Raw genomic sequence first — 22847 nt, 5'->3', positions numbered from 1 at the left:
AAGTGTCTGTGAGGATGCAAGTGCTCTGGGGGCAAACTTTGTTGCTGTGAGTTATCCTCTGGGAGTGGGGCTGGCCCAGCGGCACATGCTTTCCGTTCCTGCTGCCCCGACCCCTCAGGAACCAGCAAGATTGGCTGCCCTTGCCCAGAGAGGTGCTGGAAGGTTCCTATATTCAGAGACAACACATGGGGCAGTTGCGTCTCTCCCACCCTGAACCTTTAAATTATCCCCCCCACTATCAACTGTTATGTGTCACCTCTGGTGGCTCAGCTTCTCCCAAATCACGCAGATCACGTCTTTTTGTAAAGCAGTGTTAGGGGGCTTATTCCTTCACCCACTTACTTCCCTGGTCCTTCTCGCATGAACAAAGAACAACAATACCCAAAGTCCAAAAGTGCAAACAATTCGATGTTTATTGGGGTGAACTTCCAGCAAGCATGATTCTAGTTTCCTTTCTTAGTGTCCCCCTTCCCAGCTCTGACACCACGGAGCCTTACACCTGTGTCCCTGTTCACATTTCCACCCCCTTAGCAAAACATGATTCCAATTTCCCACACACCCACCCACTTCCTGATTGACCGCTTGAGTTCTGCTTAGCTATACCTTAACCAATCATTTTACTGAAATTTAACTAACCAATCCTAACATATTATAACATGATTATGTAACCAATTATATCCCACCACCTTAATTAGTTTACACCCAGCAAAATTAATTATACAGCAGACAGGAACAATCACAGAACCAGACAGAGATTATACAGACAAACAATGGGGACTACAGTGATAGAACAAACACAGAAATGAGGATTTCACATCCCAGCTATTGATAAGTGAGTTCTTGCCAGACAGGATGCTATCAAACTAAGTTTCCTTTTACATTTTCTAGGCACTTCCCTTTCTCTGGAGGCGATAGGCATTATTAGGACAGGATTGTATTCCTAACAGCCCAATAGCACCTTCTTTCAACGTGACAAGTTTGGAATGTGAGGATGTGACCAGTCGCTTCCCAGCTTATGGCTGCCTCTGTTGCTTAGCCAAAGGCCTTAGCCTAAGAACAGGGCCTCAGACTGTCACAGTAAGAGAAGGACCTTACACTGGCAGACAGTGATTTTTATTCTTTCTTTTATACCTCTATAACTAGACAAGTGATAAGAATACACCTAAATTCTCAGAGTATAGGCCTTTACAGACAGTTCTGAATATCTATATCCTAACAAGCAGCTGCCCTGACTAATTGCCCTTAATGGAGTCTCTGAGTCACGGGACCTATTGAGCATGCCCTAAACTACCACACCCAATTCCTGACACTTCTGGTCTTAGCATGCTAATTGCATATCTGCCTAGCAACAGTGACCCCAACACAACTCATTCCTCCCCCCACTTTTCCCCTGTAGATCTCTTACAGCGATATCTCCTTGTTTGGCACGTAGGTTACATTTGCATATCCCTTTGTTGTAAGTGGGAGTCACTATAAAAGATCCCAGTTCTTTCCCACAGCCATCCTAAATAAAGGGTGGCAGCCACATCCACCAGCCTCAATGACTGTTTTCTCAAGCCATAACATAATCAATGGGGTGTAAGAAAATCTAGGGTCATTGCTGGTAAAGTTTGCAGATGACACAAAAATGGATGGAGAAGTAAATAATAACAGGTTGTTTCTACAGAAATATCTGGAGCGCGTGATTAGGGGGCTCACATATGTTTTAATAGTGATAAATACAAGGTTATAGACTAGGAACTAAAAATATGGGTCACATTCATAGGATGATGGGCCGTATTTTGGAAAGCATTGACTCTGAAAAGAACTGAGAGGTGTGTGGCTGTCAGAGAACTGAGCATGAGCTCCCAGGACGATGCTGTGGCTAAGGGGTGGAAGGCAAGTCTTAGATGTATAAACAGGGGAACGTTGAGTAGAGTGATAGTATTACCTCTGTGTACAATGCTGGGTAGTTGGACTATTGTGTCCAGTTCTGGAATCCATACTTCAAAAGGGATGTTGAAATATGAGAAATGGTTCAGAAAAGAGCCACAAGAAATACTGATCATCACAAGACATGATCTTTCTGACATATGAAAAAAGCTACAGAGTCATCCTGAAATGATACAGACCAAACCTTCACTGCTGGGAAATCTGAATTTCATTGTAAAAGAGGCTGCAGTCAATTTACCTAGGTGTTTGATATTCTGTGTAGTTTTTCTTGACTATGAGTATTAACTGTAGCTTTGGCTGAATATAGCTTTTTGAGACTTAAACTCATCAAGACATGTTTGAAGTCTTCAAGAGAGACATCCAGCAGTAGAACATGGCCTGTCAAAACCAGTAATGTCTGACAGCATGATAGATGAATTCATAGGGAAGAAAATCAGGATGGTATTTGAGCTGCTGCAGAGACTTAAAATACTCTAATAGCTGAAGATAGTGTTTACATATTGAAATGTAAAAAAAATTACACAGTTTCAAGGCTAATAAAAAAGAGATAGGGGACACTTGTCCTGGGGTAGGAGGTCAGTTGGTAGAGATCAGATTTAGTGGGGGGTCAGGGTTGTGTGCCCCAATTTCCTCACTTTCTCCTTGTTTCATTATTCTCCCTTTTCAGCTTCCCTCCCTAGGTTTGACCATCATACCTCCCCCTTTCTCTGTCTGACTTTGTCAAATTATCTTACTAAATAAATAGAAGTTTGTGTTGTGAAACAATAGTTTTTAGCATGCAAATGGTGTGCCTCTTTCTTCTTTCCCGGAAGTCAATAAAATCACAGCCATTAGAAATGGAGTAGTTATCTGCCAGCTATCTGTGAAAATTAATGTATAGTATCAGAGAGTTTATAGGAAATAGCATCTAAATGTGTTAGGGTTCATCCAATTCATTCCATTTTGCTCTGAAAATTGTATTAAACGAAAACTGGAGATTTTGTATAGCTCTCATCTCTGTGCACTCACCACAAATAAATATGCTTGAGATTTTATGATTTACCATAATGTATATAAATATGACTTTTATTAAAAGTTACTGAATTTCTCTCTCATGTATACTTTCACTTATTCCATACTTCTGAGGCTTTAACCAAGCTATAAAATCAGTTTCTTCTGGGGTTAATGTAGCCTCTTTATTTCCTAAATAATCCAAAGCTGAGAGCACTTTTCTGTCAACAGCAAGACTGATTATCAAGCTTCCATAGTAATTCCTTATGGAAGATCAGACATGCACTATAAATGAATATTTTAGACTCTTGAAGAAAATTATAGTGCAACATGCAGATAGCATTGGTAATTATTCCAAAATGCCTTTACCTGCAAAGCAACTAAAACAAGAACCTTAAAATAAAACACATGCATAGGATAATTTGTAACAGTTATAGAGTATTTACCTTGGAAACACTTGCTCATCTGTAATTATCATCTGAAATACCCTAGGTGGTAGTGCATTACCCTAAACTTAAAGCTAAACAAGTGCTGGGGCTCACAGGCATTTGCAAAAGAGATGAGAAATGAATTGGTGATAATGTGAAGAAATCATAATTTATATATCCCATACATAATTTATACATCTCAATGTACAAATGATAACAATAAGTAGGGTGACCAGATGTCCCAATTTTATAGGGACAGTCCCGATTTTTGGGTCTTTTTTTTATATAGGTTCCTATTACCCGCACCCCCTGTCCCGATTTTTCACATTTGCTGTCTGGTCACCCTAACAATAAGAAAATATTACTCTACCTCAGAGTGATCAATAAGGATTTGGTCTTCTGAAGTAGTTTATTTCCTTGTTGGGAGAGAAGTGGGTGGGCACAGACTCAGAATATTCTTTCCTTGTCTATTTTTTATATACAGTCTACACACAGTTCCTGTTATTATTGCTAACAAGAATGGGTTACAGGCATGTAGATCCATTTCAAGGATCCAGCAATGCACAGATATGTTTATAATCTCATTTTGGTGTTGGGCAAGTGTATGCCCATAGTAGCTATGAGGATGGCCCCTTAGGTGATGCCAACCCACATGAGATTGTTTTGAGGGAGACCTGCTTGCTAATTACATTTCAGAAGAACACCTGTCATTGACGCAGCAGGTGTGAGCGTGTGACAGTTATGGTCTAAATTCCTCACTCAAGTGCTTTAAGCAGTGAGCTATTAAGACCAATCTGTGGAGGAATGTATGACCTGGTCCCTGGGATGCAACCTGCACTGTGGGACTGCTGAGCCCTCCCAAACCCACCAAGTTGCCTCTCACACTGTGATGCTGATGTTAAGCTACAAACCTCTGATTGGTTTCAGAGTAGCAGCCGTGTTAGTCTGTATCTACAGAAAGAACAGGAGTACTTGTGGCACCTTAGAGACTAACAAATTTATTTGAGCATAAGCTTTCATGATGGGCACTGCACTTACACAGACATCCACAGGCAGGGATACACCCAATTGTGTTACATGAATCATCTCTCAGCCACTCATGAATCATCAATAGCGAGGCTCTGGCCAATTCCTCTCATTTCTTAAACATAACAAAATGATTTTGAGGAGCAAATTCTGCCTTTGGTTTCAGCCATGCCACTCTTACAAAGGAGAAGAACAAGAAGTCTCTCTTCTAATATGTACTGCAGAAAGGTGTGTAAGAGAAAATTCACAATGAAATCTGGATTTGAGGTTTTTTTGTTTACACTCCATCGAAGTCTTCCATCCCACTTTAGTTGTTACATGGGATGAGTCCATTCAGGGTTAGAATTAGAAACTTCAAATAGGATAAAAGAGATGTTTTTAGGACCTAGCTTGGGTGCTGTAGGTTGGGTGTGAGAATCACTCCTTTGTCGTGTGTGTGTGTGTGTGTGTGTGTGTGTGAGAGAGAGAGAGAGTAATATTAAGTATTAAGTAAAATTAAAGAATGCAGCTGCAAATGGCCATGTTTCTTTGTTTATAATGAATGGAAAGAGGGAGGAAACCTGAAAATGCAGCAAAAAGTGCTTAATGGCCCAATTAGAGCTTGGAAGAGCCTGAAGCCTGCTGGGTCAGGTGAGACTGAGCTCTGTCTCAACACTACTACCCGGTGGTATTATTCCCTTGAAAAGTATAAGGCTTCTACTAGCAGTGGGAGAGCTCAGAAATGTGGCTTGCTTCATCTTTGAAAAGGTATATTCAGATCCTCCAACCGTTTGGCTCTGCTGCATTAGCCTTTCTTCCACCCTGCACTTCCAGAACAACCAGGCTAATTACGAATGCTACCTGCTGAGGAGTAGAGAGTGGACAAGACTCCCTGGTCCATGCTCTCAGTACACCTCGTAATTGAGCAACTATGATTTGGCACTCAGCATCTGAGTAAACACAGCTGGAGAAGTTTTTCTACTTCATGACATGCGAAGAAGCACATAGCACCAACAGAAGAAACTTGAACTTGGTAAAGTGGAAGAATCTGTAGCATACTTTGAGCAAATATGTCTGCCTTCTTTTTATTTTCTAAGTTGACATTGTTACCCACCATCAGTGTTTAAGTGAGCAGATTCCTGGTGGCTCTTTCACATGCCCCATGACTTTTCTTCCCCAAATTATTGAGCAGCTTACATTCCTGAAAATGAGCCATGTAAACTCCATAAATCATAAAACTCACCCCTTTTGCTTACAAACTAAAACCCTGATCTTGCAGGAGCTCCATGCTCTCTTTGTGTGAATCTGAATGCAGTGATAAGCTCCCCAAACCTCTGGGAAGAGACCACATTTAAGCCTAGATCCTACCTTAGGACACAGCTGTACATGAGGAAGTTGCACTGGGAACCACAGGGGGATATCTGGCTGACTCAGACACTATACTGAGCAGAGAACTGGGGTGGATGAAAAATAAGCCCAGTCACTGTGCCACCCTTTGGCAGAGTGCAAGCATGATTTTCCACCTCCTCAGTAGGACCAGATGCACTGGTAAATGATGGGGTGCATAACCACTGTGGGGAGACTACCATAACTCTTGGGGCTGACATCATAGAAACATTGTGCTCAGGGTGTGCATATACCCTGCAATGAGGAGAAAACATACAGGGTGGAAGAGCTCCTTGCATTCTCTCCCCCATTTTACACACCCATGCAGTGTCAGGAACAATTGAACCCAGTGTGTATGGTTGTGTAGCTTTTTCTATTCTATCTGGGGTAATTTGGATTTGGATTCAGCCAAGTAACCTTTTTATTTTAAATAACTCATTAATAATTATATCGTTTGTCAAACATAATGAGGTTTAATTGCACCATTTAAAGCATTGCAGTACTTCAGCTACACTGATTTCAATCCAAATGGCAAGTCTGAGGAAAATACACTTAGAGCAGCATCAAAACTTTCTTTTACTTAATACTTTGAATGATGCTTTCTTTAAAAAGCATTCACTATCTACTGAGATTGTCATGCAAAAGGATGAAATGCTCTGACTTGTATGCAGAAGGTACTTATGATATCTGCAAATCCATGAGCTGATTTTGAAAACTGGATACCACTTATGATTATGAATACAGGATTGAAAAATTAGGTAAACTATGATTCTGAGACCATTTAGACAGATGTGGAATTATATTCAGACCCCTCCATCACAAACTGTAAATGTGACCCCACTAAACAAATTTGCAGTGCCTCTTCCCATGGCTATTTATCCAAAATCATCATCCTACCCCACCCCTTCTTCCATGGTCAATTGGACATATTCATCTATCTTGTAGCAATGCCTACATACACTGGTATTTGACAGAAGAGGCCATAGCTCCCAAGCTCAGCTGCACCCCATGGCCACCTGTTCCTTGGGCTGCAGTTGGAGCTTAGGGTAACAACTGAAAGGCAGTTGCATAGGTGGCTTCAACTAGCTCTTCCTCTGCTCCTGGCAGCAAAGGGAGCCCTTTTGCAGAGAGCACAGGTGTTTAACAGTGTTCCCTGCTTCCTACTGGTTGTGTGCTATGTGCTTTCCCTGATGCATTATCTCCTCTTCTGCAGTCCAATCAGAGCCAAGGAAGACAGGAAACTCTTGGACCCAGATGCATCTTTTGTGGCAACAGACACTCCCTAAGTACAGGTGAAACTTTGGAATAGGATCCTGTGTATACATTCAGGCACTTAAGCCAAGTAAATGCTGTAGCCAGACATACCCCTCCCCCCCATTTGCTCTTTCGAGTGCAGTCTGTACAGTTTTCTGTTATGCTGTTACAAAACCAGCATTGGGGAAGGATAGCTCAGTGGTTTGAACATTGGCCTGCTAAACCTAGGGTTGTGAGTTCAATCCTTGAGGGGGGCATTTAGGGCTCTGGGGCAAAAATTGGGGATTGGTCCTGTTTTGAGCAAGGGGTTGGACTTAAATGATCACCTGAGGTCCCTTCCAATCCTGATATTCTATGAACCACAAGCAGTGGAAAGAGTTAGATGCTTGCTTAAAGCTGCATTGCTCTATATTACCAATAGTATTCCTGCTTATGAATATGTAAACAATTAATGTAAGGAATGAGTGAGATACTGTGTGTGTGTGAGAAAAACCAATCACAAGGTTTGAACTGAAATATTACCATGTAAGGATAATCAAGGTGTATATGGGACTGTATATAAACCTGCAGCCAGAGAGAGATGTAACCCACAACACCAAGAACTTGGGACTGGACCAGAAGCAGCAGAGCCCTCCTGCAGATGAGAAGGGACTTCGGGGACCCTCATCACCTCACGGCCGATCTCTGAGCAGCTGTTGCCTGGTCAGCCTCAGCCACCTGCAAAATCGAAACCAACACCTGCACCTGCAGCCTGTCAACATGAATGAGTTGTGTGTATGAGTATAATTGTGCAAATAAGGGAAGCAATCAATCAACCCTCAGTGCTGCTCTAGTTCGACCTTTATCTGTGGTTATTTCTTGGCTGGTTCCAAGGGGAATGGGTAACAAATGCCAGTAGAATTAAGCATAGCATAACATAGCACCAAAACATCATCTATATGCAATTATTCCTATTATAAAATATTTAGAATAGTTCCTTGAGATCATCAGCCAGGTGGCCTAATACTGGCCAATAACTGAGCATCAGAAATGTAAAAAACATATGTAATTTAATTACAGAAAAAGAGGCAATGCTAAGTTATGCTAAGCTCTTTGTTAACCCCACAACAATCTTTGGTTTGTTTTAAAGTCCAGTGCAAACAAAGCTTGACCATATATTGTTAAATTACAGGTACCTCCAGCAGTGTTGAGATATATTTTACCACTCACCTTGCCCCTCATTCACTCCAAAATTATATACACTCTGTGAAAAATTTTCAGCTCTGCATTGGGCATTCTAGAATTTAGGGTTAAAGTAATTCTAAAATAGAACTGTGACATGATTTCTAAAATCACAGGTAGGATAGTTGAATATAATTATATTGAGTCAGAATTTTATTACAAGTGCCATAAACTCATGCTAACATGAAATAGTTATGAACTAAAGCTAGGAAAAACTCTGCAGTTCTACTTAGCAAGAGGTTTAAGTGTTTTCAGTCCACTTTGGTCTTCTTTGGTTTCAGTCCATGTAAATGCTTACTCCTGTACAGCTTCAGGTGCTAACAAACCTCAAATGTCACTGTGACGGCAGCAAGTTTTATGGAGATCCATGCAAAAGTCACATAATGCTGCTATGAAATCATAGATCATCTTTGGCTCTCATGAAATTGGCCTCAGGTTCCCCTAGATGGTTTGCAAAGCTTCTGAGGAACTTATTCTGAGTTTTGAAATTTTAATGATACCTGAAAACAAGCAAGTTTCATGTGGACTGTGGGGTGTTCTGATGTAGGTGTCCCTCAATTTCTCTTGTTGTAGCCATTTCAACTTAATTAAATAACTGAATATTAACTTTGGTAGAGTCAGAATCACTCTAAAGTTCAATAGTTAGGGCCCTCACTTGAGAGGTGATGAACACCTATTCAAATCACTTTGTCTCCTCCTCATCAGGCAGAGGGGAAATTGAACTGGGGTTTCCAACATCCCAGGTGAGTACCCTAACAATTTAGCTAAATGTTATAAGAGAGGCCTCCTTTGTGCCCCAATTCTGTGTGGAATTAGGAATGCTCAGAATATGCCTACTGGATTGGGCCCCTCAGGCAAGCTAGGTTAGGGAAACATCTGTTCCCCTAAATTTTTGGACTGGGCTGGGTCTTATGCAAGGTACAGATACCTGGCTGCCTTCCTGAGGCTTCAGTGTGCATGCTCAGAAGCAGAAACATAGGAACTTTTAAAGCACAAAGTTACGTACCAAGTGAATGTAGGCACCTACAAGGTCCAGCAGCAGCAGCCGAGCAGGGGGGGCTGTGGAAATGAGCAGTAGTGTCTAAAGCTGGGACTTAGGCACCTAAATCCCTTTGTGAATCTGACCCAGAGTCCTTATGGGCTCAGACTGCAGGAGAGGGGCTCATCAGAGCAGCAGCAACACTAGCCTCCCCAAGGGAGAAGGGGGCAGGATCACAGCCCTGTTACCTTTCTGTACATTGTTGGAGACTGCAATGGACAGTACTGCTGAACTCTCCATTCAGATCTATTACATCAGTTTCTTAACTTGAGCAACAAGTCTTGGCATGAAGCTGTAGTTTTATATCCCAAACAGGGCAACTAGAAAAGCTGTGGCATAGCACTGATGCTCTAAACCTGTATCCTCAAGCATAATTGTGGGGGAGGAAAAATGAACACAGTAGTAGGAGTTTTCTCAGTAAAGAGAGAAAAGTACAGAGCAGCATATGTCTAACAAAACCATTGGAAGGGAAAAACCTCATGCTTCAGGGCTTAAGCCACTCTCTACCTATTAGAGATCTGAATAACACCTAATGTGAAGGGCGTATTTTCCCACATACCTTGATTCTATTCCACTATGGCAAATCCTGTGTTTCTACAAGAACAGGGGGAAAAAAGCAGTGCTTTCGTTGCCTCCGTTCCATGGTGGCTAAGAAACAAGGACAGTTCCCCAAGGAAAAAAGAAAAGGAGTACTTGTGGCACCTTAGAGACTAACCAATTTATTTGAGCATGAGCTTTCGTGAGCTACAGCTCACTTCATCGGATGCATACTGTGGAAAATACAGCAGATGTTTGTTTTTATACACACAAATCATGAAAAAATGGGTGTTTATCACTACAAAAGGTTTTCTCTCCCCCCACCCCACTCTCCTGCTGGTAATAGCTTATCTAAAGTGATCACTCTCCTTACAATGTGTATGATAATCAAGGTGGGCCATTTCCAGCACAAATCCAGGGTTTAACAAGAATGTCTGAGGAAGGGGGGGGGGTTTAGGAAAACAAGGGGAAATAGGTTATCTTGCATAATGACTTAGCCACTTCCAGTCTCTATTCAAGCCTAAGTTAATTGTATCCAATTTGCAAATGAATTCCAATTCAGCAGTCTCTTGCTGGAGTCTAGATTTGAAGTTTTTCTGTTGTAATATCGCAACTTTCATGTCTGTAATCACGTGACCAGAGAGATTGAAGTGTTCTCCGACTGGTTTATGAATGTTATAATTCTTGACATCTGATTTGTGTCCATTTATTCTTTTACGTAGAGACTGTCCAGTTTGACCAATGTACATGGCAGAGGGGCATTGCTGGCACATGATGGCATATATCACATTGGTAGATGTGCAGGTGAACGAGCCTCTGATAGTGTGGCTGATATTATTAGGCCCTGTGATGGTGTCCCCTGAATAGATATGTGGGCACAGTTGACAACGGGCTTTGTTGCAAGGATAAGTTCCTGGGTTAGTGGTTCTGTTGTGTGGTGTGTAGTTGCTCGTGAGTATTCGATGTTTATTGGGGTGAACTTCCAGCAAGCATGATTCCAGTTTCCTTCCTTAGTATCCTCCTTCCCAGCTCTGACACCACAGAGCCTTACACCTGTGTTCCTGTTCCCATTCCTGCCCTTAGCCAAACATGATTCCAATTTCCTTACCTCCATTCTCTGTTCCCATTTCCCCTCTTTAGCAAAACATGATTCCAATTTCCCCACCCCATTCCCTGTTCCCATCTTCCCCACCCACACACCCACCCCCTCACTTCCTGATTGACTGCAGATTATTTAGTAAAACTTGAGTTCAGTTTAGCTATACCTTAACCAATCATTTTCCTGAAATTTAACTAACCAATCCTAACATATTGTAACATGATTATGTAACAAATTATATCCCACCACCTTAATTAGTTTACCCCCAGCAAAATTAATTATACAGCAGACAGGAACAATCACAGAACCAGACAGAGATTATACAGACAAACAATAGCAAAGTGGGAACTATAATGACAAAACAATACAGAAGTGAGGATTTCACATCCCAGCTATTGATAAGTGAGTTCTTGCCAGACAGGATGCTATCAAACTAAGTTTCCTTTTACATTTTCTAGGCACTTCCCTTTCTCTGGAGGTGATAGGCATTATCAGGACAAGACTGTATTCCTAACAGCCCAATAGCACCTTCTTTCAATGTGACTAGTTTGGAATGTGAGGATGTGACTGGTTGTTTCCCAGTTTATGGCTGCCTCTGTTGCTTAGCCAAAGGCCTTAATCTAAGAACAGGGCCTCAGACTGTCACAGTAAGAGAAGGACCTTACACTGGCAGACAGTGATTTTGATTCTTTCTTTTATACCTCTAGAACTAGCCAAGTGATACGAATACACCTAAATTCTTAAAGTACAAGCCTTTGCATACAGGCCTGAATATCTATATCCTAACACTCCATCCCTTTTTTTCCCCTTTTTTGAGAGATTTAATGATTAAATAAAACCTAGTTATATAAATGTAACTGTATGTGCAACTCTGTGCAGTCACATTGGATGGAAGCTTGGTAATTATATTATCCAAGGGGGTCAGATAGAGTGGCTACTATCACCACTATGCTTCTGTCCCCAGAAGCCTGTACAGCTATTCTGAGGGAAAATGGGCCCTTTTCCCACAAAAATGGTCTATGAGGGACTGCTGCAGGCAGCAGGCGGAGAGAGAATCTGATCAAAATGATTTGACTATTGGGTAACGTAATCAAAATCACTAAAGGATGTAAGGGGTTTCTATTGGAACTTAACTTGGCTGCCCCTGGTTGTGTCTAGTTGTACAAGATGGAAGTGTAATCGGGGTACAGTTGTGTAAAAGAGTAATCATCACAGTGCAAGGGATGTTAGGCAAAAGAGAATTTTGAGTGTGTGCACAGGTAAAAGAAAAGAAAAAAGGGAGGAATGATGGGAACACTGAGTCTTGGGGTGGCTCTGGGGGATCAGATTGTTGCTTTGGTGGGTGTGCATGAAAACTCTGTGGGCATGGGGGAGGCAGTTACACCTTGTGTAAAATTAATATGGCTAATATAATGTTATGGAGGTTAAACTATACAGAAGGAATGTGCATTTTCCTAGGACGTGTGCAGTGTATATTGGAGAAGGGGTAAAAGAAATGCAAATAAAACATGGTACTTAATTACAACCCTATTAGGCTCCAAAAGGGGCCACAATAGCTTGTGCTTTCTTTTTCAGATCTGTGTGTGTTTTGGAGCAGGAGATGAAAGTGGAAAGTAATCAGAACTCTGGTGGAAGTAAAATGTTTCCCTTTTAAGACAGTGTCTGAGCTGCTAACAGCTTTGGATCCAGAAACAAGCTAGTAAGCCTCTGTGTGTAAATGCAAATTACTTAGCGGATGGGCACAAAGGAGCTGCAAATAATGAATACATATGATCAGCAAACAAGCTACTAGAAGACTCAGATTATGGCCCTCCAGGAAAGGGAGGTGAAAAAACAAGTCAAGCCTGAAAATAAGGGGGACAGGTTAACCTTAAGGGGTGTGTGTGGGGGTGGGGGAGGGATGGGAACAGGGAATGAGGGGTAAGGAAATTGGAATCATGTTTTGCTAAAGGGGGAAATGGGAACAGTGAATGGGAGTGGGGAAATTGGAATCATGTTTGGCTAAGGGCAGGAATGGGAACAGGGACACAGGTGTAAGGCTCTGTGGTGTCAGAGCTGGGAAGGAGGATACTAAGGAAGGAAACTGGAATCATGCTTGCTGGAAGTTCACCCCAATAAACATTGAATTGTTTGCATCTTTGGACTTTGGGTATTGTTGCTCTCTGTTCATGCGAGAAGGACCAGGGAAGTAAGTGGGTGAAGGAATAAGCCCCCTAACATCTTGGTGCCGTGTCTTCCCCAAGGAAGTAGCTATGTATTTGGAAGTTAATTGAGACCACTGTTAAATTGCACAACCATTCTTCAGCCAGAAAGTGGGATGGGGGAAGATGCTGTACCCCATTTGTTCAGTTCTCCTGGGAAAAAGGATGACACTTTGCAGTAAGGTTTTCTGCAAAAGCCAAACACCAGGGGACAAATAGGAAAGTGAGCGATAAAATCTATCAACGAGCCTCATCGCACACAACAGGTAAATGGCTTTCTTATTAGACAAACAACAATATTAATAAAATACAAGGGGATGCAGAGCACTTGCTCATATGCTGAGCCTCAAGCCATCAGGAGTCAATGGCTGTGGTGATTATATCAATAGAATCTGTTATAATGTTCCCTTCAGCACCCGCTCCTGACTAGCTGACTTTAATAATCATAAGCTACAGGACACTGTATCCGTAAATAACTATTACTATTGATCATTATCTCTGTAAATACATATGTATTTAATGAAAAGCTCCTCTGGGGCAGGAGTGCAAGAAGTCAGCTACTCTCTCCTGCCTCATAGAGATTTTTTCTTTGGTAGAATGCATTGTGAAAATTCTAGGTAGTGCAAAAGGCAATTCATTGTCTCTGTTCTTTCAATAATATACATCTTCTGTATGCGATAGGTTAAAGTTATTACATTATCACATAAACAACATGACAACTTTTGCATTCTCAGCACAGCAGGGTGAAGCATTAGTTATAAAACACACAACCACATTAGACATGCCTGCTTTTTAACTTTGTTACAAACTGGAAACCCTTCCTGGTCCCTGCAAATGAAGCAGGGTCCAAACTGTCAAGCATAGCTAGGCTGATTTATGGTTCAGACCCAAACTAAATTTGAGCCTAACCAGAAACCTCACGCCCAAACACCTCCAAAGTTTAGGGAATTTTTGGATCAGGATTCAAATCCAGATCTGAAATCCACTGCTTATTTTCAACTGCTTTGAAGGGGCAACAAGGTTGCCAGATTCCAGCTGGGGGCTCCCCCACACCACTGCTAATATTAATAAAGATCATTTGGAATGTGTGAATACATCTAGGAGCATTGTTAAATAATGAGCTCCACAAAACAGGATCTCCAGGTGAATTTATATTTTACGGACTTCTTCTGCAGCAAGCTGTTATACCCCTTCTTGGAAAATAGCCAGAATTTGAATTAGATTATCTGTAGTGATTCATAGGATGTATCTGGGAGTGGTGGTGTGAAAATGATCAGTACTGAAAGGTGAGTCCTAAAATCATACTGTTTGAGAACATAAAGAGTCATAGCTGCCTTTCTCATCTTAAGAACTTTGTACACTGAAAATTTATTGTTCAAAAGGTGTCATTACTTATGACTTTCATAATACAGAGCCATAGGCTGAAGCCCATTTCGTCCCTCCTGTGCTCTCCTCTATTTCCATAAGTGGAGGGGAGCCTTTGCCTGTGGCTACTAGACAGGGCCCTGAATGGAGACTGCTCCTACCTTTCCACCCTTCCCCCTTGGCCCTAAGCCTGGTCTACACTAGAGAAAATAAACCATTCTACGACCCCAGTGCATTTGTAAATAGTTTGTGCCAGCATAAGTCCCTTCACCACCAATGGGTTTCTAAATGGCCTCATAACTGAATGGAGCAGACTACCATCCCACAGGTTTAGATACCACTTACAGCTTAAGAGGTTCAGTCTCAACTGGTTTAGTGCCAGGGTGTGGATGCTGAGATGCTGAAGTGGCTCAGTTAGCCCTCCCACTACTCTCCCACAGAGTATGGGTAGCGAAACCAACCAGGAAACACTGCATCAAGAGCCAGGAATTGCTTGATGCACCCCAGAAAGGGATGACAACTGAAAATTGGTTTAGCGGAGCACTAGAGTGGAGATGAGACAAATATTAAACCAATTCAGAATGGCTAGTGTCATGTCATTGACCCATTTGTGCATAAACCAATTCAATATAACCAGCTCAATTCTCTAGTGTAGACAAGGTCCTACAAGGCTCTTTGCAGTGGGTCTCCAGCCCTTGCCCTGGGAGGGAGCAGGGTAAAAAGGGGCTGTGAGTTTCCTCTAGATTCTTACTCCTCCTAAGCTTGCAGTGGAAAGTAACTGGTGCTATCAAATTCCTTAGCGCAGCTGTGGTTGTGCGAGTTCCTGCAAGAGTTCTGCTGTCCCGATGCCAGCAGGAACTCAGAGCCAGCCTGCAATGCAATGTAATGCCACACAAATTCTATTTTTATTTGATTCCCATCACAGTAGTTTCATGAATGTGATACACTCAAGACCCCTGTCACGGTTCCTCCCCCACTCTGAACTCTAGGGTACAGATGTGGGGACCTGCATGAAAAACCTCCTAAGCTTATCTTTACCAGCTTAGGTCAAAACTTCCCCAAGGTAACAAATATTACCCCCGTTATCCTTGGAATGGCCGCTACCACCACCAAACTAATACTGGTTACTGGGGAAGAGCTGTTTGGACGCGTCCTTCCCCCCAAAATACTTCACAAAACCTTGCACCCCACTTCCTGGACAAGGTTTGGTAAAAAGCCTCACCAATTTGCATAGGTGACCACAGACCCAGACCCTTGGATCTTAAGAACAATGAACAATCCTCCCAACACTTGCACCCCCCCTTTCCTGGGAAATGTTGGATAAAAAGCCTCACCAATTTGCATAGGTGATCACAAACCCAAACCCTTGGATCTGAGAACAATGAAAAAGCATTCAGTGTTTTACAAGAAGACTTTTAATAAAAAATAGAAGTAAATAGAAATAAAGAAATCCCCCCTGTAAAATCAGGATGGTATATATCTTACAGGGTAATTAGATTAAAAAAACATAGAGAACCCCTCTAGGCAAAACCTTAAGTTACAAAAAAGATACACAGACAGAAATAGTTATTCTATTCAGCACAATTCTTTTCTCAGCCATTTAAAGAAATCATAATCTAACACATACCTAGCTAGATTACTTACTAAAAGTTCTAAGGCTCCATTCCTGTTCTGTCCCTGGCCAAGACGACTACAGACAGACACACAAACCCTTTGTTTCTCTCCCTCCTCCCAGCTTTTGAAAGTATCTTGTCTCCTCATTGGTCATTTTGGTCAGGTGCCAGCGAGGTTACCTTTAGCTTCTTAACCCTTTACAGGTGAGAGGAGCTTTCCCCTGGCCAGGAGGGATTTCAAAGGGGTTTACCCTTCCCTTTATATTTATGACACGCCCCCCAAATCTCAGCTAGGGTGAAACACTGGCTGGGATTTCTTCCTGGAGCTCTAGGAAAACAGAGTTAATAAGACACATGCATCTCTAAATATACTACCAAGTACATAAAGACTAACAATATTTTCCACATCTCAAGGACGATTTTAACCAGTTGATTCTGGGAAACTTTCACGGGAGAGTGCATCAGCCACTTTGTTAGAAGCTCCTGAGATGTGTTGGATGTTGAAATCAAAATCTTGGAGAGCTAAACTCCACCGAAGAAGTTTTCTGTTAGTTTCTTTGACGGTGTGAAGCCACTTTAGTGCAGCATGGTCGGTTTGCAGGTGGAAACGCCGTCCCCAAACATATGGGCGTAGCTTTTCCAGAGCGTAGACAATGGCATAACATTCTTTTTCAGTGACTGACCAGTTGCTTTCCCTCTCAGACAGTTTTTTGCTGAGAAACACTACAGGGTGGAATTCTTGATCAGGTCCTTTCTGCATTAAAACTGCTCCCACACCACGCTCGGATGCATCTGTGGTTACTAGGAACGGTTTGTCAAAGTCTGGGGCCCTTAGTACAGGGTCAGACATGAGTGTCGCTTTAAGCTTGTTAAAGGCCTTCTGACACCTTCCGGTCCACTGAACAGCATTTGGCTGTTTCTTTTTGGTTAGGTCTGTCAGTGGGGCAGCGATTTGGCTGTAGTGCGGTACAAATCGTCTGTAATAACCGGCCAAGCCTAAGAAGGATTGAACCTGTTTCTTTGACTTTGGGACAGGCCACTTTTGGATAGCATCCACTTTGGCCTGTAGGGGGCTGATAGTTCCTTGACCCACCTGGTGTCCAAGGTAAGTCACTCTGTTTAGGCCTATTTGACACTTCTTAGCCTTAACAGTTAGTCCTGCCTCCCTTATGCGCTCAAGGACTTTTTGTAGATGTTCCAGGTGGTCTGCCCAGGAATCCGAAAATATGGCCACATCGTCAAGGTAGGCGACTGCATATTCTCCTAATCCCGCTAGGAGACCATCTACAAGTCTTTGGAAAGTGGCGGGTGCATTTCGCAGCCCGAAAGGGAGTACATTAAATTCATACAGCCCGAGATGTGTGATGAAGGCTGACCTTTCCTTGGCAGATTCATCTAGCGGTACCTGCCAGTACCCCTTGGTTAAGTCCAAGGTAGAGATGAACTGGGCCCTTCCCAGTTTCTCTAATAGTTCATCTGTGCGTGGCATGGGATAGTTGTCTGGGCGAGTTACAGCATTTAGCTTACGGTAGTCCACGCAAAAACGTATTTCCCCATCTGGTTTGGGAACTAGAACCACTGGAGATGCCCATGCACTTTCAGAGGGGCGGATTACACCCATCTGTAACATATCCTGGATCTCCCGTTCTATAGCAGTTTTAGCTTGAGGAGACACCCGGTAAGGGTGGACCCTAATTGGGTGAGCATTACCTGTGTCAATGGAGTGGTATGCCCGTTCAGTCAGTCCTGGGGTGGCTGAGAACGTTGGCGCGTAGCTAGTGCACAGCTCCTGGATCTGCTGTCGCTGCATACGCCCAAGGGTCATGGAGAGGTTCACCTCTTCCACACCACCAGCACATTTCCCTTCGTAGTAAACACCTTCAGGCCACTCAGCGTCCTCTCCTCCCTGGGCTGTAAACTGACAAACCTTTAATTCTCTGGAATAAAAGGGCTTTAGAGAATTAATATGGTACACCTTAGGCTTTCGGTTGGAGGTGGGGAATGCTATGAGATAATTAACAGCTCCCAGGCGCTCCTGGACCACGAATGGCCCTTCCCACGATGCTTCCATTTTATGGGCCTGGAGCGCCTTTAAGACCATGACCTGGTCTCCTACTTTGAAGGAACGCTCTCTGGCATGTTTATCATACCAGGCTTTTTGTTCTTTTTGAGCATCCTGTAAGTTTTCTCTAGCAAGGGCTAAAGAGGTTCGGAGGGTGTTTTGTAGGTTGGTTACAAAGTCCAGAATGTTAGTTCCTGGAGAAGGTGTAAATCCCTCCCATTGCTGCTTCACCAACTGCAATGGCCCCTTAACCTCACGGCCATATACAAGTTCAAATGGGGAAAACCCTAAACTGGGATGTGGTACAGCTCTGTAGGCAAAGAGCAACTGCTGCAATACTAGGTCCCAATCATTGGAGTGCTCATTTACGAATTTACGTATCATGGCCCCCAAAGTTCCATTAAACTTCTCCACCATGCCATTTGTTTGATGATGGTAAGGAGTGGCAACCAAGTGATTTACCCCATGAGCTTCCCAAAGGTTTTTCATAGTTCCTGCCAGGAAATTAGTCCCTGCATCTGTGAGGATGTCGGAGGGCCAACCTACCCTGGCAAAAATGTCTGCTAGTGCCTGGCACACACTTTTAGCCCTGGTGTTGCTTAGAGCTACTGCTTCCGGCCATCGGGTGGCAAAATCCATGAAAGTCAGTATGTACTGCTTTCCTCTGGGTGTCTTTTTCGGAAAAGGACCCAGAATATCCACAGCTACTCGCTGAAATGGAACTTCAATGATGGGGAGTGGCTGGAGAGGAGCTTTGACCTGGTCTTGGGGTTTTCCCACTCTTTGGCACACCTCACAAGACTGGACATAGGTAGAAACATCCTTGCCCATTCCCTCCCAGTGGAATGACCCCCCCAAACGGTCTTTGGTCCTGTTCACCCCAGCATGGCCACTAGGGTGATCATGGGCTAAGCTCAAGAGCTTGGCCCGGTATTTAGTTGGAACTACCAACTGTCTCTGAGGATGCCAGTCTTCCTGGTGTCCCCCAGAAAGAGTTTCCTTGTATAAAAGTCCTCTTTCTACAACAAACCTGGATCGATTAGAAGAGCTGAGAGGCGGTGGGTTGCTCCGTGCCGCCGTCCAAGCTCTCTGGAGGCTTTCATCTGCTTCCTGTTCGGTCTGGAACTGTTCCCTTGATCCTGGAGACATCAGTTCCTCATGGGATTGTGGACCTAGGCTTGGTCCCTCTGGAAGCGATATAGGGGATGGAGCTGTTTCTGTTGACTGTGAACCGCTCTCCGCTGGTGCACTATGTTGGGATTCAGGCTCCGGCTGAGCCTCTTGTGTAGGGTTATCGGCTGTTGCCAGTTCAGGTTCGGTGGGGCCCTCTGGTGTTGAGGTTGCAAGTACTGGATTCAGTGCTGACACGGGGTCTGGTGTTGGTTGTTCGGCTGGTTCCGGTTCTGGGACTGGTTCCGTCTGGGTCTCTGGGACTGGATCCACTACTGCTGTTGCAGACATTGGCCTGGGGTCCAGGTCCATCACCTCTGACTGGGTCCTGATAGAAGTTTCCGGAACAGAGCTAGGCCTCACGGCTTGTTTAGCCTGGTTGCGGGTGACCATTCCCACCCTCTTGGCCTGCTTCACATGATTGGCCAAGTCTTCCCCCAACAGCATGGGGATGGGATAATCATCATAGACTGCAAAAGTCCACATTCCTGACCAGCCCTTGTACTGGACAGGCAACTTGGCTGTAGGCAAATTGAAAGAGTTGGACTTGAAGGGTTGAATCGTCACTTGGATCTCTGGGTTGATTAAATTGGGGTCCACTAAGGAAGCATGGATAGCTGACACTTGTGCTCCGGTGTCCCTCCACGCGGTGACCTTCTTCCCGCCCACACTCACAGTTTCCCTCCGCTCCAAGGGTATCTGGGAGGTATCTGGGCCTGTGGACCTCTGGTGTGATTCCGGTGCAATGAACTGTAATCTGTTGGGGTTCTTGGGGCAGTTGGCCTTTACATGCCCCAGCTCGTTACACTTAAAACATCGTCCAGCTGACGGGTCACTGGGACGAGGAGGGTTGCTGGAGAACGGGGTGGTGGGACGATAAGGGGTCTGGAGGGTTCTTTGGGAGGTAGGTGGGGCTTTGGGCGGCCCCCGGTAATAGGGTGTGGTCTGGGGTGGTCCCTTCTGGTCTCCGCTCCAACTGCGACCAGTTTTCTTCTTCTCTGCCACCTCCACCCATCTGGCTCCAATCTCTCCTGCCTCGATTACAGTTTTGGGTTTCCCATCTAGGATGTATCTTTCTATTTCCTCAGGAACACCCTCTAAGAATTGTTCCATTTGCATTAGGAAGGGCAAATTTACTGGAGATTCAACACTTGCTCCTGATATCCAGGCATCCCAATGTTTCACAATGTGGTAGGCATGTCGGGTAAATGACATGTCTGGTTTCCACCTTAGGGCTCGGAACCTCCGACGAGACTGCTCGGGTGTTATCCCCATTCTGACTCTCGCCTTGGATTTAAACAGTTCATACTTGTTCATGTGTTCTCTAGGCATTTCAGCTGCCACCTCAGCTAAGGGTCCACTGAGCTGCGGCCTCAGCTCTACCATGTATTGGTCAGTAGAGATGTTGTACCCAAGGCAGGCCCTTTCGAAGTTTTCTAAGAAGGCCTCGGTATCATCACCTGCCTTGTAGGTGGGGAACTTTCTGGGATGGGAAGTGGTACCTGGAGAAGGATTGTTAGGGTTTGTTGGTATGTTCTGCTGGGCCTTTATTCTCTCCATCTCCTCCACATGCTTCCTCGCCTCCATTTCCCTCTTGTGGGCAGCCTCCTGTACCTCCTTCTCCAGCCGCATGAGTTCTATCTGTCTTTCATGTTCCCTTTGTTTTTCCTCAGCCTGAAATTTGGCTAATTCCAGCTGTAGTCGAGCCGAGGATTTGGCCATTCTAACCTCTCTGTTTTTAACTAACTTTACACCTGAGGTTTAGAAATAAACAAACAAAACTTGGCTGTAAAATTTTGCTGTGCTGGAATAGAATACCTATTCTCTGATAGTGATTGTCAGCCTACAGAAAAAGACAATTCCCTTGTCTCTGCTCTGGGCCCAAATTAAAGCAAAAAACCTCCAACTACTTGGAAACCTGCTTACCCAGCCCAACGAAGAAAAAAAAAAATTTCTTTTCAAACCTGTGCTCCTTGTAAAACAAAAAAAAAAATCAAAATCCTAAAAAAAACCCTGCCACTTTTGTCTCCAGGCAAATGGGTAGAGTACACACCCCCTATTTACTTTTAGGAAGAAAAGAAAAAAAAAAAAAAAAAAACCTCTGGGTTGGAAGACTGTGAATTTCCCTGCAGGAGTTAAGTACCCTGCCTCCAGGCAAATGAAACCTGCAATTCACAAGATAATCCCCTTTTGTCTCTGCTTGGCCACAAAGCAGAGAGAAACCAAGCTGCTTTCAGTTTCAAAGCTGCCTTCTGGACTTCCTACAAATTCCTTTTTAAAATCTGTATTTCTAGTTCAAAAAATCTCAACTGGATCTCAAAATGATTTCAGGTTAATCCCACCGCTGCGCCACCATGTCACGGTTCCTCCCCCACTCTGAACTCTAGGGTACAGATGTGGGGACCTGCATGAAAAACCTCCTAAGCTTATCTTTACCAGCTTAGGTCAAAACTTCCCCAAGGTAACAAATATTACCCCCGTTATCCTTGGAATGGCCGCTACCACCACCAAACTAATACTGGTTACTGGGGAAGAGCTGTTTGGACGCGTCCTTCCCCCCAAAATACTTCACAAAACCTTGCACCCCACTTCCTGGACAAGGTTTGGTAAAAAGCCTCACCAATTTGCATAGGTGACCACAGACCCAGACCCTTGGATCTTAAGAACAATGAACAATCCTCCCAACACTTGCACCCCCCCTTTCCTGGGAAATGTTGGATAAAAAGCCTCACCAATTTGCATAGGTGATCACAAACCCAAACCCTTGGATCTGAGAACAATGAAAAAGCATTCAGTGTTTTACAAGAAGACTTTTAATAAAAAATAGAAGTAAATAGAAATAAAGAAATCCCCCCTGTAAAATCAGGATGGTATATATCTTACAGGGTAATTAGATTAAAAAAACATAGAGAACCCCTCTAGGCAAAACCTTAAGTTACAAAAAAGATACACAGACAGAAATAGTTATTCTATTCAGCACAATTCTTTTCTCAGCCATTTAAAGAAATCATAATCTAACACATACCTAGCTAGATTACTTACTAAAAGTTCTAAGGCTCCATTCCTGTTCTGTCCCTGGCCAAGACGACTACAGACAGACACACAAACCCTTTGTTTCTCTCCCTCCTCCCAGCTTTTGAAAGTATCTTGTCTCCTCATTGGTCATTTTGGTCAGGTGCCAGCGAGGTTACCTTTAGCTTCTTAACCCTTTACAGGTGAGAGGAGCTTTCCCCTGGCCAGGAGGGATTTCAAAGGGGTTTACCCTTCCCTTTATATTTATGACAACCCCTATGGTGTAGTGAAATATAATCTCATTATACAGATGAGGAACAATTCCGATTAGATGACTTACCCACGATCACACAGGAAGTTTGTGGCAGATCTGGGAATTGTGTCCTCATTTCCTAAATCCCAATCCAGTACTTTAACCACAAGTCTTCCTTCCTCCCCTGTTTTTAACAGAACCCAAAACAGTTGTGGGTTAAGGGTGGAACCCCAACAAAAGAATTACAAAGGAAATGCAAATAAAAACTCAGGAAATTTCC

The 22847-nt window shown here is 43.5% G+C and overlaps 1 protein-coding gene across 1 annotated transcript in view; it reads right to left on the bottom strand.

Moving 5' to 3' along the window:
- Positions 1–22439, bottom strand: part of LOC140908380 (uncharacterized) — a 60287-nt gene extending 37848 nt beyond the window's left edge. The window contains exons 1-2 of the mRNA XM_073335358.1: positions 22345–22439; positions 20109–21056 (exon numbers count right to left, since the gene is read on the bottom strand). Of these exons, the coding sequence (XP_073191459.1) occupies positions 20109–21024 (916 nt within the window). The 5' untranslated portion in view covers positions 21025–21056; positions 22345–22439. The remainder of the gene's footprint in view (positions 1–20108; positions 21057–22344) is intronic.
- Positions 22440–22847: the final 408 nt, after the last annotated feature.

This window comes from Lepidochelys kempii, chromosome 3, assembly GCF_965140265.1.
Source record: "Lepidochelys kempii isolate rLepKem1 chromosome 3, rLepKem1.hap2, whole genome shotgun sequence".
Lineage (NCBI taxonomy): Eukaryota > Metazoa > Chordata > Testudines > Cheloniidae > Lepidochelys > Lepidochelys kempii.
This window is presented reverse-complemented; position numbering and strand designations above follow the sequence as displayed.